The following is a 26,678-nucleotide window of genomic DNA, read 5'->3' as shown; positions in this document are numbered from 1 at the left end:
TCGGTAATGCTTTTCTTCTAAAGAAAGACATTTTGCGACCCGCCGATTACACTTTAGGGACCCACCGAAACATACCATACAGTAAAAAAACAATAGTCTTAAAATAAAATAAAAAAGACAGTAGGAAGATTATTATTTCAGACAATAAAAGTGTAAAAAAAACAAGACCGATAGGAAAAATAAATAATGAAATCTCACCTCGATTTATACAATTTTATTTTTAAACAGCTTCCTCTAAGATATACTTTGATGCATGCCATTTAAATCTGATGCAAATACCCGTGGAAATATTAACATGAAAGATTTACTTTGCATTATCGATCAACAAAATTAACACACTATGTTTTTTTTAAACCATTAAACCTGTTAGGATGTAGTTGGTAAAAGTTTTTGAATTCATCTGGTCAAAAAATGACATTAAATTAAATTTTTGAATTAAAGTAAAACATTCTGCAATTTATAGTAAAATTAATTGTTATTCTGCTCTACTACTAAATTTCTTTACCTATTTTAGCACAGCAAAAGATTGAAGAACCCTACTCTAGAGGATTAATTAGTCAAAAGATCAGTTTCTATTGTTTCAAATAATTTTTTCTATTTTTTTCTTATTTTCGTAAAAATATAATTAGAAAATAGAATAAAAAATAGAAAATTCCCAAATCTTAAAAAAAAAAAAAAACATTTTTAAAATAAGTATATTCATAATGTAGATTTAAAATTATTTACAAATTTATGTAAAACAATTTCAAATAATTAGAAAATCAAAAAGAAATAAAACACATACAACAAGTAGCCATTTTAAAGTTATTAATGTGTGTGTATAATGACGTTAAAACAAATAAAGAGAGGAACAAATAAATTGGGTTTAATAACAAAGGCAATGGAATTTTTAGAAAGAATGTGCTAATAATTATTGAATAAGACAAATAAAATTCTTTTGTAGGATAGTGGAATGACTTCTCATATAATTCCAGAAACTTCGAAACGAAAATCCAAAGCATAATCTATTTAAACGTTATAAAATTTCGTTTTAATTGGAGTTCATATTATTTTTGTTTGAAATAAATAAGATTTTGCAAAAAACGAACGCATACTTGTTTTTGTAAGTTACATCTGTTAATAAAAAACAAACACAGTTAGTCTTGTAATCCTGCCCAATAAACGAAATGAAAAATAAATAAATATGCACTTTAGAGTCGCTAATTGATATTTAAGAAGAACGAAACAAAATGGCCAACGAAATATGTCAAATTACTAAGAGGGATGGGATGAAACACATCAAAACCAGATTGATTGCCTGATTGACCTTGAAAGGAGGTTTTCCAAGCAATCGCTGGTGAACTCCCTTCACTTTTGATATCCTTTTCTTCAGTTATTCGATAAATTTCGACAACGTTTTTTTCCCTTAGCTCAAATAATCATTTGCAAGTCTTTAACAAGTATACTTTTTATTTTGGTAAAGATTCTGAAAATATTATTAAATCAAAGGTAGTCACAACACCAACCGTTTTTCCGGGTTCTATCTTTTAACGACCATGACAGGAGTGCCAAGTAATTTCTACCTTGGTCAGACGACATGGACTGCACCAGAACCACTACCCTTCTCCTTGAATTACAAAAAGATTTCATGTGCACCTTGCTGTTCATTCATGCCGATCTCTTTAATCGACTACCAGGATTGTGCAGTTGCAAGTTTATTAAAACTGAAGAATTTTCATAAGCAAAATGTTTTATTTTTCAACAATAATCTGTACATGACTTATACACTATGTACAAGTATATCAATGAACAACTGTAATTTAAATATAAAAACTAAATTCACAATTACATTCACACATAGATTTAAAAAATAAGTATTTGTTAAGGTTGTCTATAACAACAGTCATTTTCATACATATGTGCACAATAAGATATTAAAGCTTGTGACATAAATTGCCACTATTAAGCGATTGAATAAAATTTACGTTTAAATATTCTAAACAGAAATGAGCATTTTAAACTGCATAGTGAATTTGATGTGAATTTTTAAAATTAAGAAAATGATTTTCCCTTAGGAAAATAAACTTGTTTTATTAGGGCAATAACAATTAGATACTAAATTTATTTTGTTTCAATAAGAAATTTATAATTTATACTTTTGAACCATCTTGCATTAAAGGATTCCAAGTAATAGATTAAGAAACAAAGCATGGGAATAATTGCACTTAATTTAAATAACATCTTGAAAGTAGCTCGAAAATAATCGAGATTAAATTAATTAAAAGATTTTTTTTTACACGAGATGGAATTGATAAATGAAAGAATAGCAATTTAAAATAGTACATGAAAAACCTAGCTTATTAAAAAATATTGTTATTAACCATATTAGTAAATAGAAGTTATTTTGCCTCATATATTGCTACAACATATTTAACAAGGAACATAGGATAACTGACATATTAATAAAATATTTTCAAAAAATAAAAGTATAAAAATTAATATTGAGCAAAAACATTTACACAGACGAACCTGTATAGCATTTGCATAGATACTTACTTACATGAAAGGCATTTCACTTCATACTATTCATTATACAATTTTAAATTACAATTAACTAATAATGCACCTGGTGCACATATGAGAATTTTTTTTAAATTTCATATTTAGAATAAAAGTATGAATCATACAACAGCTTTAAAGAAACATTTTACAAAATTAATTTTTATTGCTATTGTTTTTGAAGATTATGAAAATTAGCGTAATTGATTATATAACTTAAATTCTCAATAATCTTACAAATATGAGAAGTTTTTAGACATTAAAAAAATAAAACATTGTTTGATATTCAAACACATCTAAATAAAAACACCTAAAGAAAATATATATTTATAACACACAGCTAAAAAAATGTTGATTGACCTATTTTTTATACTCATAGAAAAAATAAATGATATCAGCAGTTTAAAACAGCTTATATATTAAAATATTTTTTATAGAATAATCGTCATTTTTTTTTCAATAATATACAAAAGCAATACTAGTGAAATAAATCCTGTTAATCATTTATTTCTCATTCTTGTAAAACATTTTATTTAGTGATATTCGTAAAACTATTTCAGATTACAATTATTAGTTCCAGTCTCTATTATTATTTCATTAAAAAAAAGTCAGAAAATAATATATCATTCTTAGTTCAAAAACTTGCTTTAAATTTTTTTTTAAAAGTTCAATTTTATTAAGTTAAATATTATACACGAAAAACCGATGCCATTTATGATATCAAAATAATTTGGAGCATTTCAGAGAAATTTAAAACCTTAATAATAACATAAGTTGCTTTCAACAAATAGTGAAAAATAATAATAAAGATTTCATTTATTTGTTCTACAGATAGATGTAGATATTTAATATTTGCTTCTAGCTTCAAATCAAATAACCTACTGAATCATTCCAACATCTTGTCTCACACATTTATTGATTGCATAAATAATCACAATACATTAATAAGAAGGTATAGATGTAATCTATTAGTTACGTATTATTTTGATTTTAAAAAAACACATTAAATAAAAATATAATTTTAAAACGAGCCTATTGTATCATTTTATATGGCATGAAAACTAACTAAATTTAAAATTCAGTTTCAGAGAGCACTGAATTAGCATTCAATATTTATACGAAAATTAGTTATCTGAAAATATCACATTATAAAATAATATTATTCGATATTACCCTTTCGTTTACACAAGAAATAGGCAACATCAGGTACATTTTAATTAAGATATTGAAAATTGAAATGAAAGAATTCTTAACTGAATTCAATATATTTTAAAAGACATTTAATAAGTCTTAAGAAGTTAACTCCCAAAAATCACATCAAAATATATTTGGTTTTGCTTGTCCTATAATTTCAGATTGGGTGAGGAACACATGCATCTGACAACAGAAAAAAAAAAAAAAGTCTACGGAAGCAAATATTAGCTATTTTTTGTCCTCCATTTATGTATATCTTCTTGGTGGGCATCTGGAACAAGTTGGTGTCGAATACCCCCTAAGACAGAATGAGTTGCTTCTCCACCTAAAATAATTGGCTGTAAAAGTAAGCGTGGCATTTGGCGGAGGGATCCTCCAACAGCACCAAGAAAGCCTTTGTGTTCGTGTTCAGTGTAGGCAGCTTGATAAAATGTATGAGCAGTATTTCCTATGCCCTGAAAATAAAATGAATATAAATTGTATGTTGAGAAGAGATACGTCAATATTGGAAAGAGATCTCAGTAACATATCGTAGGTTATTTTTTGTATAACTTATTTTTGTATCCTATTTGTGGTAGCTATTCACATAATCACACATGCAAGAAAATACGTTAATACTATATAAAATAAATATTGAAATACTGTTTCCTTGGACAATAACAAATAAAGTTCTTCACAACTCATGTAGGAGTGCATCAGAAACTATAAATGATGGAGATTTCAAAAATAAGAAGGGAAGATTCTATATTATTTTAAAGCTTGCTAAAATTACGCTAAATTTGCCTGGACTCCATAGTAACTGGGGAAGCTCCATAATATCAGAAGTTCCGGTTCATAAACAAACATAAATTTCCAAAAGGATGAGGTTACAGCGTGGAAAAAAAGAAACCCTGAATAACTTTTGATCTAATGATCGGATCTTCACATTTTAAAACTCACTCTCAATGGCTCAATGGGGTGACCTAAAATATGCTAATTAGTGCAGACGATATTTTAAGTTACGAAATCAGGCAAAGTAACTTCTCTGAACATACATACCTTTTTTTTTGTCTGATTCAGATTCCTGACCCCTAAAAAATAGCGGGTAGGCTCAATCTGGGGAATATTAGAGCAGATCGAAATTCGGACCCCTTAACGATAATTTTACTCTTTGCGCATTTTGCTACATCTCGAGAATATTTGAAGCAAATGGAAAATTTTTTTGCACACAGTTATAAAATTCGTTTATCCAAAGATGATTCTATGCAAAAAGTAAATTTTAGTAAGTATTTTTTAATATTTTATTTAATAATGATCAAAAAATTTTGAATTGAAAGGTATACAATTTTTAACAACAATTTAAAGAATGTAATTTACATGGCAAAATACACAATTTGAGCAAAATCGGTAGAATAGTTTCAAAGAAATCTAATTTTCAATTTCTGACATTTTTGAAATTCAATTTTTCAGGAATTATTCAACTGATTTTGCTTAAATTTTGTATTTTGCGATGCAAAATTATATTCTTTAAAATGATGCAAAAAAGCTTACCTTACAATTCAAAATTTTTTAGACCATTATTAAATAAAATAATTAAAATTAATAAATATTTACTAAAAACTATTTTTTTTGCATGGAGTTATCTTTGGATAAATGAATCCTATAGCTGTATGCTCAAATTTTTAAATTCCTTAAAAAGTTCACAAGATACAGAGAAATATGCGAAAAGTAAAATTAAGTGGGTCCAAACTTTGGAGCCAAATTTCTCAGATTGTGGCTACCCCAATATGTTTAGGCGTCAAAAATTCGAGTCCGTCAAAAAAAAGGTTAATTTATTTAGAGAAAGTACATATTTGTGTCTGATTTCGTAAATTAAAATATGGGCTGCACTTATTAACATATTAGGGTCACTCCCTTGAGACATTAAGATTGAGTTCTAGAACATGAAGATCTGATAATTAAATCAGAAGTAATTGAGAATGGTCCTTTTTTTTTGGCACACTGTACATTTTGCTACGTAGCCTAAAGTGAAAAACAACATGAATAAAGCACAAATCCAGTAATGAAAAGGACATGCTATAGTTTTGGTTCTCTACTATAGCAGTTACCAGTTTTTTATGGCTAAGTAACCCTAATTAATCAACCTTCTTTCGGCAGAATTTTGATTGCATAAATAAAGTATATAAAAACAATTGTGAGCTTATTAATCAACAAAAGATTAGTTTCATTTAAAAAAAAATTTAAAATGAGAAATGAAAGTTCTTCATTGTTTTATTATTATTAATTTAGAAGTAGGTTTTATGTTCTGCATTTAAATTCTCAATCCTAGGGCTGAATGTATTCTAGTTCTGAATTTATTTTTGGTGTAAAATTTTGATATTAGACTAAAAACGAATATGATTAGACATTAAAAATATTATGGTTTTCATTCAAATGCTAAAAATAACTGCTATGAATGCTGAAAATGGCTAATAGGGAAACAAATTTAATTCTTTTAATTTTGATTTGAAAAGTGTGATGGGGTATTTTGTTTTTAAATTTATTTCCATTTCATAATGTATTCAAAATACTCTATTAGAAAAACTAAATTTTCTTTTTTGAAAATTTTTTATTTTTCATTGCTATATTACTTTAAATAATTGCATAAAGGCTATTGATTGGACATAAATATAATTACAAAAATAATAAAAGAAATGGTTAAGAAAAACCAAACTCTCGGATCCCCCCTAAACTCTTCCATGGATTCCTGGGAGTCCGTGGGACACCAATTGGAAATCGCTACTTTAGAAAAGAACCTTCCTCAATGTCTAAATACCAAATGACATTAGAAAAGTAACCTTTAACGTTATGTTTCATGTGTCATTTGGTGTTTAGATAATGAGGAAGGTTTTTGTCTAGAGAACCAAAACTGTAGTATGTCTACTGCTGTACTTAATTTGTGTTTTATTCATGTTTTTCATACTAAACAAAAACATTTTTGATTTTTAAAAGGGAAATTTTTTCCAATTATCAAATTATTAATAACAATAAACTTTGTTTCAATTGCTAGCAAAATTAGAAAATAATTTAAAGCACTTTAATCTACATTAATTATTATTTCAGTACCTCTGCAAAAAATGCAAAACTTGATAGCTATAAAAGACAGCTGGATTATGCAAAAACATTAACATTTTTTCATTTTCACAGTATTAAGTATTATTTAAGGCATTTATTAAAATTAAGATTTTTAAGGATAATAGCTACAAGAAGTTACCTCTTTAACAACATTAATTGCAGTTGCTATTCCTTCCCTAATGTCAGCAGGTTGATTAACTTGTCTGTATGATTCTTGAGAACCTTGGAGTCTATAAGCAACACTTGGACCAGGAGCTACCATATCACAGCTAATAATTGCAGCACCCTGAAAAACAACATCATTCACTTCACTAAAATATAATAAGAGAAATATCTAATATATATAATTCTCTTACGTGGCTCCCAAATTTTGGCTGTATTCCTTTTCCGCCGGTGGCAACGTTTGCTTTGTTTTGTTTATGTTACTATTTCTCTTACACGGCGAATCAACCAATGATTGCCGCTAAAAATGTCACATGCCAAATCTATCTGAGTTGGCTCAACATATAGCGCTTTTAAAAACGAAAAAAACCAGAGAGCATCAGCTGCGGTAATCTCATACTATTAAGCTAGACAGAAGTGAGTAGTCTTTGTCAATAGATCTCTATTTTACTATTTTGTTGAAAGCACTTTTTTTCACGAATTTGTATTACGAATTTATTTGACGATTTTTTTATTTATATTACCAATTATACTATAGCACATTTCTAATAGGTTTAATGAATTACATGTCATTTATTTGAATTCAAATTTATTTTAATGACTCAGTATTAACTAAAAAGATGTAATTTAAAAAAAAAAGTTTTTATATGGATTTGAATGATTGTTTTGAATTCTTAGAATTTTGTGCATTTGCAATGTACCCAAGTTAGTAGCGAGCTTGGTTTGCGAAGCAAACCATATAAGATTGTGTAGCAATTTTCGGGGGTTGGAGAGCATTAGCGAGCAGGGGGCGCAGCCCACTAGTATATTTGAATTCAGGGGTAGAAATATCCATACATTTTTTTTTTTAAAAATCTAGTTAGTATCCAATATTTGTGAGTATTTTAACCTCATTTTTTAGTCCTTTGAATATGAATATTTTTATTCAAAAAAGATAAATGTAAAAAACTTTATTCTTAACCAGGGTTCCCACTCTATAATGAGATTGAAATTCAAGGACTTTCCAGGACTTTTCAAGGACCTTAATCTAAGACCAATTTTAAAAATTATTCTCTTCTATTTTACTAGAAGCAACAATGCTTGTTGTGGCAATAATTAATTTCAAATATAATACCTAAATGCTTTGCCTATATATAGAGAAGAGAGTATATGTATTATGGACTAAAATTTATATTTTTTTTAAAAACAACCCTACTGGTTTTACATATTAATTCACAAAATCATTTTCAGCACAATCTATAACTAATGGTAATGAGGTGTTAATGGTGAAATCCTTTAATCCTGTGTATTTCCATGTGAAGGCTGCATGAAAGACAGAGCTAAATCTTAGGTATTCCATATTCCATGACTATTCTATAACCCCCTCCTCTCTATTAAACATCGTTTCTGAAATTATTCATCCATAATTTACACAACCTTCTCTAAATGTTATGCAGCAACAATTCTTTCTGAAAATAAAAATTAGAAGGAACATATCCCATTTTCACCATGTTTAAAAGCATTATTCATTATGTGTAATCCACAACTGCCAATGAATATGACCTGGTGGGAATATTTCTCTTTTAATTCACACTGAAGCTTCTAATAGAATTTCCAATTGACATAGGGTCCATCCATGGATAATTGAAGTATTTTAGAGAGCTTTTAACCATCATCCATGCATTTGTAAAAAGAGGACAAAATATTTTCTACAGTTCCATGACCCATAAATTGGGAGGTAAGATACTTAGTGAAAACTTTATTATCAATTCCTTACCATAATGTCCATCTGCTTAGATTGTAGAGACTGATTTAACGTCTCATCAAAGAGTACAGTGTAGCAATCAACATTCTTCACCTCATTTATAAGAATCCCTTTGAAGTATAGTGCCAATCCAAAGGAGCCCAAATAGGCTCACTTTGTGGCACTACAAAAAAAAATGTCTCGCTATACAGCTATCAGCAAACATTTTGGAGAACAATTTACTAATCTCTTCACAGGAGTTACATGAATAATTACTAGTGATGCACTTCAGACTGCAGAGAATTTCAGCATCAAGCACATTCCTTTTGACCAGATAAGAAGACTATGTTACCTTGGCCACTAAAGTTTCTGTTTCACTTGGGGCACACGATGTTGAAGGAGTATTTACACCAGATGAATTAGATGTTGATGTCTTTGGAAAAAGAGAACTCAGGGCATGAGACTGCTTTTTTGTTTTATCTTTCTTTCATGTGCGATTTCAGAGCAGATTCTTCCATTTTTGCGATATCGATCTCCTTCATGCATAATCGGCACTTGGCTCTGAACTTCTTTTCGGGCATCGATAAAATCCATTCTTTATAAGCTTGATTATCCATCCATTGAGGATTAAAATAGCACTTCCCAGGCATAACTAGTCTAAACTACATAACACAAATACGAAGCCGTGCCTTTGCAAATACGCTTTACAATAAAGTTTTGAAATGACGCAAACGTAAGGACAAGTGCGGATGGTAAAACGGCAAATTTATTGAAAACTACAAGGTACATATTGTTACGAAATTCGAGAGTATTCCAGTTTCGATAAGAAAAAAGAAGATCTAAGCATATGCGACAGAAGATGAAGTGGAGTCTCGCCCCGGACGCATTGATTGTCTGCTGTGCTCCGCGCGCTTGGCAGACACCAAGACGCTAGGCCCGGTTAGAAACGGTGGCGTTAAAAAACACGTGAGAGAGATTAGGAACAAAACAGAAAGAACGAGAAAGATCCGCAGGTGTTTTATAAAAAAGGGCCGCGGCAGTATTGGACAAATTCAAGGACCTATCAAGTGTTTCAAGGACCTAAGACGTTTTTCAAGCACTTTCAAGGACCTAAATTTAGCAAAAAAAAATTCAAGGACTTTCAAGGACTCTCAAGGACCGTGGGAACCCTGTTAACATAACATCTGATTCGAAAACTTGAAAAAATTGACCTTCTTATTACTTGCACTGAGTTTCTTCTCGCGATCCGTTCTTATTAATTCTATTTAAAAATAAAGAAAGTGCACAAATGATTAACTACTCTTGAAAATCTAAGAAAAATTTTACAATACAGAATGGCAATTGCAAATTCTGCCTCTTTAACAATAATTGCATTATTATAAAAAACTTTACCTTCTTATTAATTCTAATGACATAATTATTTGTTCTGAGTTTCCTCTCTTGATCTGTGCTGATTAATTCAATTTAAAAATGAAAAGAGTGCACAAATGATTTAACTACTCTTAGAAATCTAAGAAAAATGTTACCATACAGATTGGCAATGCTGCGCAAACAAATGCTATTGATTGTGTATTTATTTCATGCAAAAATTTAATTACAAAGCTATATAGAAAGGTTAAATAGAAAAGAATAAAGTATGCAGTAATTTATAGATTATAGCAGATAAATCCTCAAAAGTTGAAAATTTTTTGGCCCACTTAGATAAGATTTATTTCTGAATTACATTCTAAAAAATATATTCTAAAATTATATTCTAAATTGATTTATTTGTAAATATAAATCAATAGTAATTTTTGTTTTTATATAATTTCATGAGAGCAAATTATAGTCATGATACTTTTCATTCCTTTAAAAAAAAATTGCATCAAAAAAATAAATGAATTAATAGAAATTCCAGAAGGTCTAAATTTCTTCCGTCTGTATATGTAAGCAATTTTTTTTAAAAGCTGTTATTATTACCCTTGAAATGTCTACTCTAATTTTCTAATACTCTACATATTTGTAAATGTCTAGTGTAATTTTTCCAGGTCAAATATGGAGGCAATACAGCTAACAAGGGAAATTAGGGAAGTGTGACTCGCCAATTTTGAAATAAACTAGTGGGATGCATGCCCTATGAGGAATAATTTTAGGGGGCAACATTCGTTTCGACCCATAGAAGGTCCTGTGAGAGATAAAAAATAATTCAATATAGGATAAAAATCGGTATTTTATTACTTCAATGCAGACTATTTGTTATTGTAATTGTCTCATACTCCAATTAATTGGTTAATTAATTTGCTGATTAATAAAATAATTTGCAAATTAATTAAATATTATTTAATTAGATATTAATTAATTATTATTTAAATATTAATTGATTTGCAATTACATACTCCTATTAATTTGGAAAACTTTTTGAAAAAAAAATTTAGAAAAATTTGATGTCAATTTTTTTTTAAAATTAACCTGTTAGGTTTTTCTGAAAAACTACAGATATTTAAAATTTTCGAAATCAATTTTGACAATAAATATGCATTATATAGTACGTGAAAGTACCACAAAATTAATTGGAGTATGAGATAATTACAATAACTAATAGTCTGCATTGAAGTAATAAAATACCGATTTTTCTATATATTGAATTATTTTTTATCTCTCATAGGACCTTCTATGGGCCGAAACTAATGTTGCCCCCTAAAATTATTCCTCATAAGGCATACATCCCACTAGTTTATTTCGAAATTGGCGAGTCACACTTCCCTAGTTACCCTTGTAAGACATGACTCTAAGTCGCGTCGGTACATAAAATTTACTACATATTACTTTAGATAATTTTAAAATTTTGTCCAACCTCATATCATATTCAGAAACAAAATAGGTTAAGTAAATTGAAATAAATATCAAAGCATTTTGTAAAGTAAATAAATTGGCAATGCTTACTTGTATGGCACGCACAAGTCTTGATGCTAAGTCTAAGAATGCCATTGCAGTTGAAGTGGAAAACGAGGAAGCCCCACGTTGTATCCCTCTAACAATTTGACCATCTTTTTGATATTGTGCAACAGGTAAATAAAATAAATCTTTGATCCCCTGGACTATAACAATAGAGAAAATAAAAAAAATAATTTAATTGTTTGTTATAGTTTAGTCAATAAACACTGTAAAATAGTACTCAAAAAATAATAAAGGTCTTGAATACATTAAAAAAATTAAAAGTGGTCAAAAAACAAAGATATCACCATGTAGATTAATTTAATTTTAAGATCATTATTTTCAAGAACAAAAGGCCAAACTTAATGGTTCAAAAAGTTAACTTAAAATATGATTAACAATTATTGAGAATTTTAAAGAAATCCAACAAAAAACTGGCTTTCTCTGAACAAAGAAACTTTTTTTTGACAAATTTGCATTTTTGTTCGTCCAAAATATGAGTGGTAGCTGCAATCTGAAACATATGGGTCTCAAACTGTTCAGTCAGAAGAAAAGATTGATTGATAATTTCACTTTTGCCATATTTTGGGCCCTTTTAAAGCTGATTAAAAACTTTCTATGTACAGAAGTAAAACAGGTTTTCTAAAGATAAATACATTTAAAAAAAGTATTTATTATTATTCTAATTAATAACAGTCGAGCTTACATTTTTAGAAAACTATGTAATTTTACAAGATAAAATACAAAATTTGAATGATATCATGTCACTACTAGTTCTTAGGAAAATAATTTATTCATCTTTGGATAAATAAATTTCATAATTGGGTGCAAAAAAACAAAAAACATTTTGTTTTAGTAGTTCCTAAGGATATGTCAAAATATGCTAAAAATGAAATTTAAAATTTTGGGGCCCAAACTTTGAACTACTATTCATCTATTGGGATTATCTTTCAGATAGCAGCAACCCACACTTTAATAATCAAGAATCCAAATTAATTGAGAAAAAAAGTTATATTTGTTTAGAGAAAGCAAATTTTTGTGTAGGATTTTGTAACTAAATTAATTAGCATACTTAAAGTCAACCCTTTGAACCATCAAGATTCAATATGCGTAAAGCAAATTTTTAGAAATAAGTTATTCAGTGTGATATATATTGCTTACTGTACATCGTGCTTTAGTATGCATATTAAAAAATGCTTCAACTTTTAATGCCAATGAAATTTACATTATTAGTAGAGAAGAATACAATAATATTAATTATTATTACTTCAGAGTCGGCTGTGCCTTTGTCGTATATTTAAATGATAACTATTTCGATCATTACTGCTTTAGGTTGAGCGATCAATCAACTGTATTTAAAGCCGAGCTCTGGGCGATTCTTCAGTCTATTTACTGGATAAATAATAACAACATTAATTTAATTGTGCATTTATATTCCGATCCCCTTTCAGGTTTGCAGTCCCTAAATAATATTAAAGAATATGATTATCTGACAAAAATGATTAAAGATAACTATAGACAAAATGTTAAATTTCACTGGATTAAAGCTCATGTTGGTCACAGGGGTAACGAGGAGGCTGATAATTTAGCAAAAATAGCTTGTTCTAAAAACGAAGTAGATTTAATTGATTATCCTTCAAAATCTTCAGTTAGACACGAATTATGTAAACAAAATTTGATCACTTGGCAAGAGCGATGGGAAAACCCTGAAAACCAAGCTCGTCACACATTTGAACTAATTCCCAAAGTTAATCCTAATTGTATTTATTCTAACTTTTACGTAAATCAATTTTTGACAAATCACGGATCTCAGGGTACTTATCAAGCTAGATTTCATAAGAAATCTGCATTGTGTAAATTATGTTTAATTAACGATGATCCTAATCACATCCTTCTTGTTTGTCCAAACTTTACAACTATTAGAAAAAATTTCTTTCGAAAAAATCTTTCGTTTGATAATCTTAAAAAACACTGGGCTGCTCCCAAAATTAAAAACGGAATTGAACAAATTATTAAAGAACACTTTATAAATAATACCCCTGCCCTTTAATGCTTTCTTTTCTTAATTGTAAATCAATATCAGAGGGGTTGACATGGTTTCTTTGGATATACTTTCGTAGGCGGTAGCCTTATTACATGGACTAACTACTTACAAACATTCTAAAACGCATTTTTATGTAGTGAAGATCTTTTTTCCATCTGTTATAGATCGCATATAGACTGTAAATTTTTGATTGTTTGTCTTTAATGTATACTGACATCTTTAAAATTTTGTTATGTGGATCATCTTTTCATCTGTAACTTAACGTTGTTACTGTATATCATTTTCATCAGTATGGTTAGAATACTATATATTCACACTTGTTCTTTCGATTCGTACTGGGATATATGTACAGCTGTTTAACAAGACTTACTGTAACTGAGATCATCTATGCATCTGTTAATATTTTCACGCAGACATCACTTTCACTTTCCAGTTTCATTGTTATATAACTCACCATTTTAATTCATATACATGCTGTGTATATATATATTTGTGTAGCTGTTCTTTCATTTTCAAAAGTTGTGTGGCTTATTTGCACACCACCTTTTTAAAGGTTTTGTTATTCAAGGGATCCCTTTGACTAACTACTTACGAACTTTCTAAATTATATTATTATGTAGTGAAGTGCTTCTTTTCATCTGTTTTAGATCGCACTTACCCTTGCAAACTGTTACTATGTGATTGTTTGTCTTTATTGTTTCCCGGATGTCTTTATTGTTTTCCGGTTTGTCTTTACTGTTAAAATCTAATTGTATGTCTTTATTGATACCCGGATGCCCCCTTTGGGGACGGGACGGGGTTTCAGCAATAAATACAATAATATTAATTTAAAAAGTAATTTATATAAGAAATGACTGTGAAATAAATAATCAAACAAAAACTTTTGTACTGATACTTACAAAGTTGAACAACAGAATTCATAGGTCCAACACCACTCAAAACATTCTGTAATTGATGCTTTAAAATATCTTGCTGCCATTCATTAGTTGCATAAGCTAATACTTTATGGTGTCCTAAAAGTCTAAAAATAAAATATAACAGTCTCATGAACCAAATAAAATGGAAAGCAATTTACATTGAAGATATTTGCTTGATAAAAAAGCAAATGTAAGTAGACACAAGGCTTGTTCGATACGTTTGGGCAAGAATGATTAAGAAAAATTTAAATGAAAAAATACCTTATTACTTTTCATGTCTCCTTTCATATAAATACAGTTACAAATTTACCTATCATAAAACTTGTAGTCAGTAGTTCTCATATTTTCTACTTCTTCTCAAGGTCTACAGCCCTAGGTAGGGCCTGGCTTGTTCCAAAAATTTATTCCACACAGCCCTCTGTTCTTCATAATTTCCAAGTCATCAATAATGTCGTCTTTCCACCTTTTTCTTGGGTGGCCTCTGGGCCTGGTTCCCATAGGTGTCCAGTTGGTGATCTTTTTCAAGCTAGAATTATTGTCTCTTCTCTCTATGTGTCAAAGCCATGAGAAGTGCTGGGATTTGATAAGGAGAACAAATTTTTTTCCCTTTATGATTTTCTCAATTTCTAGGTTCGAGGTAATTCACCATTCGCCTCTATCTTTAATAGGTCCTATTATTCTCTTCAGGACCTTTCACTCAAACAACAGCAGGTCATTTTCCCCTTTTTTGGTCATTGTCCAGGTTTCACTTCCATATGTCACAGTTGGTCTGATAATAAGTTGCATTTTTAAAGATTTATAATCAATCGGTAATATGAAGGGGGAAAAAATGGCAGCTGTGAATATACTAAACAAAAAAAAACTAATTTATGGTATTCAAAAAAGAACTGCTATAAATGTTCAGAATAGTTATTTGAAAAACGTGATTCCCTATTCTCAAATTTAGTCATTTTTCTTTGAATTGAGAACTCGATCAGAAATACTAAATTAATTTTTTTTTAAATTTTGATACTTTTTCATTAGTATTTTATATAAATAAGCTAATATAAACAATGCAAATATTAAATTAACTATGGATTCAAGATTAAATATAAATATTATTATCGCTGTCTAAAAACAACAAAATGGTTAAAATATTAAAAAACTGCGGAATTAGAATTATAGTTGACTTACCCATGTCGATAACAGAGACGTTTTAATTTAATTTCTGAAGAATTCAGTTGTGTCAAACCAAGTAAAAAGCCTTTCAAAGCACCCTAAAAATGTTTACAAGTGATTTTATTCAACAAGTTGGGATAAACATTATTAAACACTTTTTTTAATAATAAATAACACTTAAGGCGCAGAAGACAAAAAACTTTAAAACAGCCCTTAAAAGAACATAGCAATAAAAATATTACTCACCTCTTCCATCTGAACATGCTTCCCATGGTAATCTATTCGGATTAAAACATCAGGACAAAAGGAGAAATATCTAGAACAGAAATAAGGGATAAGAAGATGTACTTATTAATAATATAACTACTATATAGATGCTCAGTAGATAAAGAAAAGAAAAAAACAGTAGATACAGAGGTACCAACATTCCAAATCAGTTATTAGCAATCAGAAGAGCAATAAATTAAGCACAATTTTTATTGTACAAGGAGTAGGAAGAAAATATATCATACATTAGTTGCATACAACAAAGTAATTAAGAGGTATTTGAAAGTTAAGAAGAAAAAAAACTTATTTTAAATATGAAACAGAATTTAAAAAAAAAAAGTATGATTTTCATTACTCAACCATACAACTGTAATCTTGACTATGAAATCATAATAATTGTAATAGTTGGCACCTTTGTAGACAGATAGTAATACATAATCTATGAAGTAAAATATTATTCTTACTATACAGATATAATCTTCCGGTAACAGACTGATCATTTGAAAAGTCAACTTAAGAAAAACAAAAATAGATAGAAAAAAAACAGTTTGCTGTCTGTAAATTATTTACATCATTTTAAAATTAGTTACAAAATTTATCAATAGGTGGCATTGTTAACTGGGAAAAAATATAAAACAATGTTTTCGAAATAAATATTTATCACAGCAACAAGTGACACTGTGAGGAGAAAATAAGAGATGCGTGTAGAAATATTTCAGTCGGAACGGTTTGACATGAAGCAGAAAACATTGTTTTATTATTTTTACAGTCAACACACCAAATTATAACAGCCTGTTGATAAACTTAGAAAAACTAGTTTTTGAACTTAGTGAAAATTAATTTCTTTAGTTTCCTAAGTAAAATGCAACATAGTTTCTGTGTCTTTCAGTTTAATTTTTTTTAAAATTACTTTTCAATTGTTAGTCATGTTTTGAACTAAAGGTAAAAATAATCTAAAATGAGGAGATAGATTTGAATTAAAGTGAGTAGTTAATTGCTAAGATTATTTTTTGCTTAATTTTACAGAAGTTACATTAATCACATTTTAAAACCGAATGTCTTATTAAAAACTATGCGGAGTAAACTAAAAACTATTCCCTTACAAAAAAACATATAAAAGTGCTCCAATTATCAGAATGCTGATTTACCTGATTGTCCAACTATCCGGATCGTTCAATCTGGATTTAGCGTGTGTTTTAGGACATAGGACATGTTAGGACAAGGTCTATGTGCAAGAACTTAAAAAAATAATATTAATAATAAATAAATAAAAATAATTTTTTTATTTTATATTTTAGAGTATTTGAAAGGGGTTGAAAAATGGCTCTTTTTGTCTCTCGGTGACGTTGAAAAGAACTTCATGTTCTTTCTGATCAGTTTAAAGGTGGATGAAAAGTATATTTCAATAAGAGAGTAGGTTTCGATTAAAATTAAAACAATTAAACAGGCAATTTCAATTATTCTATAATAGTCATATTATTCTATAATTGTCAATCCTAATCATTACTATAATATAATAGGTACTACTATTATTGTCAATAAAAGTGTGAAGGGAAATTGCCGAAAAATATTCTCATAACTGTTTTTTTAAAAGAGACTTCAAAGGGATATCCCAATATCACAAAAGCACACTTCTGATATTTTATACCTTGCAATTCCCAAAATATTTATGACAGTAAAAGGAATTTAGTGTTTTACATAAATTTGCTTATGACCCCTTGTCGTAGATGCTTACATAATACTTAAACAGTCATAATTGTTTAAATTATGATGTGGAAAAAATGAATGTTTCTGTTCTCCGAAAAATATTTAAAATAAAACATTTTTCGCCCATTTATCTATTTTAACTAACGACACCTTTTCCCCTTAACTTAAAAAAAATTAATAACTAACAATAATTTTTGTTTTGGATGTAAAGTTTGGAAAGATCATCTTTGTAAGAAATCTAATTCTATTTATTGCAGTTTTAAAGGGTACCAACATCACAATTACCTGTAGAATGTCTCAGGAACAGAATTAGCTCTAGAAGAAGATGCAGCTTGTGCCGTAATTTGAATTGTAGATTTAGTAATTGCATCAGCACCATCAGAATCACCTGCATCAACAGTATAAAATTATAAGGAGAAAAAAAAACAGAACATTTTTATAATTAAGGTAGGTCTTTGTCCAAGACAGTAAAAAATTTAAAATATATATTATTATCACTTAAAATTCGTTCTAGTTAGCTTTAATTAACCTAATAAAATGGCAAATTTTGTCACAAGTCTATTTAAAGAATTTAAACACTGTAGTAATAAATTATTTGGCAACAAAGTGTGGTGTGTCTACAACTACAAAAGTACAATTCCAATTCACTAGTATAAAAGACAAACTCGATTCTATGTTGGGGTACCTTTTCATAGATGAAGGTGGACATTGTTGATAACAACTATCCCCATGCAAAGTTTTTTAAAAAGCAAGTTTTATTGTTATTGTAAATGGCTATTTTAAAAATTTTTAAAAAAATTAAGCAAACTGCATTTGATACTTTTACAGTAATATGCAAAAGTTTGCAGAAAAGAAAATATTTTTTGTGGACCGTTTTGACGATTAAATTTTATAATTTTCGCATTCAAATTTTCGGTTTTTAGGTATTTAACATGCTACAGAGTGTCAACAATAACTGTAAATAAACCAAAATTGATTTTTTAAAGGTAAAAACTAGCTAGTGGCATTATATTAATTACTATATTTTAATAAATTAAGCTAGAAAAAAATTAAATGTTCTTCGATTATTCTAGTCTATTCTAAATCTTTAGAAATGTATGTTATTATCTGATTCTAGTAAAAAATAACATTATTACCTTTTGACTTTACATAATATTCCAGTGTTACACTTCAATTGCTATATGCATTTTAAACTGAAAATTGTTTCAGTAGTTTAGGCTTTATTTAATTTTTGTAAAAATGTTTTTACAATTGATCCCACCTTAGCTAACTCTATAATTATTATGAATTTTCTAAAACTAATCAAACATAAATTGCAAGTAATAAAACTAAAATAAAGACATCACTATATGTCAGTTCAGATATTTTCATTTACCTTCAGAGCTGTCATCTGAAGCTGCTTCAAATATGTCACGGAAGAAACCAATTAAAAAGAATAAGGCATCCTGAAGAGAAAAGAAACTATGAGAATAAATAAGGAAAAAAAATTTCAATTATGAGCTTAAGTAGTTCTTAATATACCTGATCAACATTTAGCCTTAAAGGCTTGCATGAAATTTTTAAAGAACATTCTTCGCTAGATCGCTTAGGGTCAGGTCTAATGTATAAAGCTTTTACATCAATCTGAAATTTACAAAAAAATACATTGATTTATGTTTAGCAAAATAATAAAGCAAAACAAATTATAATTCTTTTATATTCAGTAATGGTAATTAAAAATTTTTAACAAATAAAAATCATTAAAAAAAATTGGATCAACCACAATTTGCACCTTTATAAATTTTTTTATTTACAAACCAATTCACTGATTTACTGTTTGTCTAAGATAGGTACTCTTCCCGCCATAAAGTCTGCGGCAGTCTGGTGCTATGGAAACAAGAAGAGGGCATTTTAGGGAGGGTAGCTTCAATGATAGCTTAAGAAAGAGGTCTCCTTTTCTCTTGCCGAAACCAGTCCTAAAGGGGGACCCCGCACCCCTACTTGAAATAATCATACCTCGTTACCATAGTCACCGCCACAGCTCCAGATGAATGTCCGGAAGAGTACCTATCTTAAATAAACAGTACATCCATTCATTAATATGCTTAATGAATAGATTTTTTTTCTTTCTTTTTCACCCATATTTTGAAACATCAAAAACTATTCATAACAGTGGTTAATATAGAGATACACAATTAGTAAAAAAAAATATTAGCTATTGATTGCTATACAATGAACACTAATGTCTAAATATTCTCTTTTCCAAAACTAGCATAATTTAATGGAAATAAAAAATTCCAAGGCACTATTTTAGTCAAAACTATAATTCAATCACCCAAATGAGAAAAGGGTATGAATGTATATGAAAAAACATTGAATTAATATAAAAATGTGAATAAAGCACAAATAAAGGTACATGACATGAATATAAGTGCGACAGTTTTGGCTCTATCAGCAAAAACCTTCACTTGTCTAATACAAAAAGATTTTGTGTCTAATACCAAATGATTTTGCATCTAATACAGAATTACCTTGTGTTTAAACACTGAAGAAGGTTTCTGTTTATGGAACCAAAACTATAGTATGCCGATTAATGCATTCTTATTTATGCTTTCATTGACTTTGGTTTCCCCATTTTCATTTATAAACAATATTTTAGTTATTAAATATTTTAAAATCTTCAAATGTCTTCAAACAGAATAATCTGAGAACTCTCCAGGTAAAACCAAATACCCTTAGATTTTCAGAATAAAATTTTAAAAATTGATAGATATACACGATTTAAGTTAGCTCACTTTTAAAACTTAATTCGAAAACTTCAATGTATTTATATATATGCAGAATTTATTTTATTTGAACACACACAATGATTATTCACAAAAGGAAAAAATTTAATCAATGAAAGAAAGTAGAAATAAATTTATGAATATATGCATTAGATTGTTTGCCTTTTCAGGCATAACTTCAATTTTAAAAATTAATACCAGATAAACATTAAAATTTAATAAGATGAACATGAACTGTTACATCATTTACTTTAACATTACATACAACAGTTTACCTAAACATTATACTATTTTACTTCAGCAATATATAATTAATGATGATTAAATTTCACTCCCCTTTTTTATAGGGAAGAAAATATTATTTAAGACTGTCTTGCAATGAACCTTTTGAACATAATTTAGGAAGCCTTTAAAAATTATTTGTTCAATGCTAAAATTATTTATTTAATGCTTTTTAAGATTGTATAGGAACTTATTCCATTTTCCAAACTTTGAAAAACTCCATTATTTTATTCATTTAAAAGCGTTTTAAAATATTCAACTAAAATAAAAAAAATTTTAGTAGCATTTTTTGTATATCATTTTTTTCTACCTTATATTTGATTATTTTTTTGCACATATGCTAGATTAGGCCTAACTGTTACAATAATAGGCTCTATCTGACTATGTTAGTGTCACAGATATATTTGAAATTAAGAAGATTGTGGTACAGATTGATTCTGAAAATTCTGCTACCAGGTAAATAATATATTGATGTTTAAAAAAAAAACTACGAGGAGTAAGCATGATTTTTTAAGATTAAAGAACAGCAGTTAACATAAATCCAATGTCTAAAAATGATCAATAGTTTGAAAAAGCAAAAAAAGCAATTAAACAGGGGTTATTGTGAGCCCAAGTCAAAATTCAGGAAAATTTCTTGAGTTTAAATTTTAAAAAATTTAAACAAGGTTTTTTTTTCTCCCTTTTTTCAATATTTCTTAGTTTACTTAAATATATTTAAAATTTTTCACATACCTTTGAAGGCCTGGAGAAGTAATTAAAATTTACAAATATGTCTTTCTTTCTTGAGTTAGAATAACTATTTACTGATAAAAAATAAATATTAATCATTTTATCATGAATATAAGCTTATAAAGTATCTGGCTCTCCCTTACAAACAAATAAAAAAAAACTGTTTTTTTTAAGTTCTACCTTTGAAAATTTGATTACCGGAAACTTCTGTGATCAATGACTTTTTGAAACGTCTGGAACTTCGATCTCCGGTAACTTCCGGATCACTGTTAACGAAAAATCCGATTTTTCCAGAGCACAATCAGCCCTGATAACAGAAAAACGAAAAAACAGTTTGCTGTGTTTTGCTAGGAAAACCAGATATTTACACTCACCCAGTTTAAAATTTGTTACAAATTTTGTAAACATATAGCCCTACTAATAGAAAAAGTTTTTTAAAAAAAATCCCAAATAATCCCCATTTGTATTGTACAAATATTTCAGCTCAAAAATGTTACTAGATGCACTATCTGTTGATAAATTCTGTTACAAATTTTAAAATTTGGTGAGTAACCCTTAGCTTCCTACGCAGAATGCAGTGCATTTCTATATCAGTCACTTTTCTTTCATTGTTTAAATTCTTTTTTATTTTGCTTTTTTCCTATCATAAATTAATAAAAAATTATTGATTTATTATTAATAATATATTGAGCAGTTCAGAGAATATTAATAATATATACATTATTATTGGCATACATTAATAAAATAATTCTCACCATGTTGGCATGCGATTGCCTGGGAATTTTTTGACTAGAATACTGATACAAAAACTTGTTTATATCAGAAGATTTTAATCGATCTCTGATTTCTATATCATGGACCAATAAAATGTAACGAGATGCATGTTCTCCTTCAGCTGGATAAACTTCTCGCTGGAATTGTAACTATAATGAAAAAATAAAAATTAAACCCATGAAACATATTTTTAAAAAAATACTAGATTTTTTTTTCTAGAAAGAAAAAAAAACATTTTTATGGATTAAATAAGCTTTATAATTCAATAAATTTAAAAGCTATAAAAAATTTCTGTTTGATGCTAATTAGGTTTAATAAAAATGAAAAAAAATAAGCTTAAATAATTTTTCAGAGCAAAAAAAAGAATAAAATGTGACAAATGAAAAACAATACAATAAACATATTTAAGGAATAAATTTTGCTATCATACTTTATTCATTTGTAGTTCCATCAAAATGTCATGATTTCTATCTTGTCCCCCTTTCTGTAACCATGTTTCAAGATTAGGTTCAGTTTTTTGATCTAAGCTCAAGTATTCCATAGAGAACAGTACAGTCTTATCACCATAACTTTGGGCCATTGGAGTTACTTTGCAAAATGACACTGATTCATTATCTGAGGTAATATTTACACTTTTTTCATCAGCAAATGTAACAGTATTTTTTCTACAAAATACAAAAATTGCCCGAATAAATTAAAAGCAAAAGAATTTGACATAAAGTTAAAGTTCCATTTACATTTTATATATACTATCTTTCTCTCGCATTAACCTAAAAATTATAAATAATTAAAATTAAACTTCATTGTCTTTTTATTAGTACAACAAAAAATTAGCATTATTTTTTCAAATTATGGCAAATAGTACAGTAGGGAACCAATTATCCAGAACGATCGGGACCATTGCTATTCCGGATAACTGATTTCTCCGGTTTTCAGAATCGCTACAAAAAGCCGTTTTTTTTATAGTCAAACTCAACTAAAAAAAACATATTTGGAAATAATCTTAAAAAGAAAAAACAATGAAGTAGTACACTAATGATTATTTCTAAAATGATGGTAAGGTAAACATCTTTCAAAAAAGAAAGAAAAATCCTGAAATCTTATGAGGAAAAAAATTTTTTTTTGTTTTTTTAAAACAGCGGGAAAATTTATCGATTTTTGTTCCATTTTTTGGTTTTCCGGTTTTCTGATTTCCGGATAATGGGTTTGGAGCAGCGCCATCTGTAACTTTTGAGGAATGCGCATGCGCTCAATGAACGAGAGAAGAAAAATGTATGTAACCATCAACGAGAGAACATCTCATCATCATATCGAAAATAAAGTTTTTTGTTATTGTTTATCGAATCGTTTAATCAACATCCATCGAATTGACAACATGGTGCCTCCACATCCGGGACACTGAAATTTCGAGAAAAACATTTTTCAGTCTAATAATCGAACCCCATCGCAACGTAAACCGAAACTTTTCATAGCGCAAACATGGATGCGCTTATGAGAAAACGTTCAACATTAAAAGGTAAGTGCACTCGACTTACAAATAATATTGAAAAACTATCATCCACAACATATGATAATGTCACTGTGCAAATTTATGCGGCGCAAGCTGACGAGCTGTGGTTAGAACTCATGAATATTCATGAAAATATAATGTGTACATGTGATGAAAAATGTATTCAAGAAAATGAAACGGAATTCAACATAATGGCGGACAAAATCGAAACATTAAAAATAAATATTGCGCATATGTTCAAAACAGAATCGAAATTAATGGAAAGCGAAAATAATAATAAAGAGTCAAATACTAACATCAAATTGCCGCGCCTTGATTTACCTACTTTTTCTGGTAATTTTTGTAACTGGATTTCATTTCGAGATATTTTTTTATCTACCGTTCATAATAATTCATCACTAAATAATGTTCAAAAACTGCAGTACTTAAAATTGTCTTTAAAGAGTGAAGCATTAACAATAATTCAAAATATTCAAATATCAGATGCAAACTATGCTAAAGCGTGGAAATTAATTAACGATCGCTATGAAAATAATGTAGAAATAATTTATTCTACTTTAGATAAGCTTTTTTCTCAGCCGAATGTGCAAGGGGAAAGCGCGCAAGGGTTGCGTAAATTAATAGATGTAACAAATCAATGCTTAGATGTGTTGGAAGTGATGAGTCAGCCCATAGACAAATGGGATACCATACTTATTTATTTTTTGCGTAAGAAATTGGATTCCGAATCTTTGAAGGAGTGGCATCTGTCACATAAAGATCGTTCACTCAGATCGTTTTCAGAATTTAAAGCCTTTTTGGAACTGCGTGCTTCTGCTTTAGCTTCGATTAATGTAAACAAACGAGTAATGCCTATTCAAAATAAATATAAATCGTTTAGTAAAAATGAAAATGTATCATCGCATTTAATGGTTCCTCAAATGTGTTTATTTTGTAAAGGACAACATCAAATTTATAAATGTGAGGATTTCATGAAACTTTCTTATAATCAGAAGAAAGATTTTCTTATAAAAAATAAGATTTGTAAGAACTGTTTAAGGGGGAATCATGTTACATCAGCATGTATTAGTAGTGGTGGGTGTAAAAAATGTGGTCTAAAACACAACACATTACTGCATATCGATAAAAATCAAAATACAAATGTTAACGTTACATCGGAAACGGTAGTTGAGCCGATAGTATCAACACACTGTTCTAATTTTAAAAATAAGCAAATTTTATTACCCACAGCTATAGTTCATGTTATTGATTCTAGTGGTAATTTTCAAAAATGCCGTGCTTTACTAGACAGCGCGTCACAATCGTCATTCATTAGTGAAGAATGTGTTCAAAATTTAAAATTAAACAGAAAAATTGTTAAATTACGCATTTCGGGCGTATCGGGAAAACAAACTGCTATGACAAATGGTTGTGTAACTGTAAATTTAATTTCATGTTATAACAAAAAATCTGTACTGTCTGAATTACATATTTTGAAAAAGGTTACTTGTGATCTACCTCAGTGCTCAGTAGATACAAAAGCGTTAGATTGTTTTGATTCAGTAAAATTGGCAGATCCAAATTATAATGTGTCGGGACGTATAGATATACTTTTAGGTGCAGATTATTGTTCAGACATATTTGTTGGTAACTGTATCAAAGCACCTCATGGCTCAATCGCAGCACATGAAACGATATTTGGTTGGGTTATTTTTGGGGAAGCTACAACATCTAAATCGATACAAGATGTTCACGTGCATCATAGTATTAGTGATATAGATTCTTCCTTGCAAAAATTCTGGCAAGTTGAAGAAGTTCCTAATTCTTGCAAGTGGACTAAAGACGAAATTCAGTGTGATAAACATTTTCAGGAAACTCATTCCCGAGATGACTCTGGTCGATATATTGTACACTTGCCATTTAAGCAAGACGCAAAACCTCTTGGTGAGTCAAGAGAAATCGCAATTAATCGCTTTAAGCAGATCGAACGCAAACTCTCTCGTCAACCAATCTTACTGCAGAGTTATTCAAAGTTTATGAGTGATTATTTGACATTAGGTCACATGGAAATAGTTCCCGACCATGAGTTAAATACTGCCATGGAATCTGCGTATTACATTCCTCATCATTGCATAAAAAATTAATCGGATCTTAAATTTCGCGTAGTATTTGATGCTTCTGCAAAAACCACAAATAATATTTCATTAAACGATAATTTGTTAATTGGACCAACTATTCAGGATAATCTTTTTAATCTCGTATTAAGGTTTAGAGAAAGAAAAATCGCCCTGAAAGCAGACATTTCTAAAATGTATAGGCAGGTAAGAGTTGCTCCCAGTGATTCTAATTTTCAGAGAATCATTTGGAGAAATTCTCCTAATGAACCAATAAGCACTTATCGTCTGCTTACGGTCACATATGGAACAGCGGCAGCGCCTTATTTAGCCACCAAATGCCTTCAACAATTAGTAAATGATGAAGGACATAAATTCCCTTTGGCTGCACAAGCAGTTATGAAGGATTTTTATGTAGATGATCTTATTTCAGGGGCAGAAACAATTGAAAGTACAATTAAGTTACAATCAGAAATCAATGCGTTTTTAAAAACAGGTGGGTTTGAACTCAGAAAATGGGCTTCAAATGAACCACAAGTATTACAAAATTTGAGCGATGATTTGTTAGATTTAAGTCAATATCAGGTTCAGTCAGAAAAAACAATTAAAACGTTGGGTATATTGTGGGACCCTAAAAAAGATGTATTTTTCTTTAAATTATCAATTAATTCTAAGCATGCATATAATTCTAAACGTTCAGTTTTATCCATGTTATCCCAGTTATTCGATCCGTTGGGTTGGATTTCACCAGTAACGATAGTTGGTAAAATTTTAATCCAAACATTATGGAAAGAAAAGTTAGAATGGGA

The 26,678-nt window shown here is 28.9% G+C and overlaps 1 protein-coding gene across 2 annotated transcripts in view; it reads right to left on the bottom strand.

The window, feature by feature from the left end:
• Positions 1-1,711: 1,711 nt before the first annotated feature.
• The window catches only part of Atg2 (Autophagy-related 2), an 83,979-nt gene continuing 59,012 nt past the window's right edge, over positions 1,712-26,678 (bottom strand). For both annotated transcript variants that reach the window (XM_087168108.1, XM_087168107.1), the window contains 11 exons: positions 22,697-22,931; positions 22,248-22,415; positions 19,238-19,339; positions 19,092-19,161; positions 18,002-18,104; positions 15,989-16,058; positions 15,758-15,840; positions 14,567-14,688; positions 11,633-11,787; positions 6,965-7,111; positions 1,712-4,187 (listed from right to left, as the gene is read on the bottom strand). In XM_087168108.1, coding sequence (XP_087024234.1) covers positions 3,957-4,187; positions 6,965-7,111; positions 11,633-11,787; positions 14,567-14,688; positions 15,758-15,840; positions 15,989-16,058; positions 18,002-18,104; positions 19,092-19,161; positions 19,238-19,339; positions 22,248-22,415; positions 22,697-22,931 — 1,486 coding nt within the window. In that variant the 3' untranslated portion in view covers positions 1,712-3,956. The remainder of the gene's footprint in view (positions 4,188-6,964; positions 7,112-11,632; positions 11,788-14,566; positions 14,689-15,757; positions 15,841-15,988; positions 16,059-18,001; positions 18,105-19,091; positions 19,162-19,237; positions 19,340-22,247; positions 22,416-22,696; positions 22,932-26,678) is intronic.

Source organism: Parasteatoda tepidariorum, chromosome 7, assembly GCF_982258835.1.
Source record: "Parasteatoda tepidariorum strain Cologne lab strain chromosome 7, Ptep-v5.0, whole genome shotgun sequence".
Taxonomy (NCBI): domain Eukaryota; kingdom Metazoa; phylum Arthropoda; class Arachnida; order Araneae; family Theridiidae; genus Parasteatoda; species Parasteatoda tepidariorum.
This window is presented reverse-complemented; position numbering and strand designations above follow the sequence as displayed.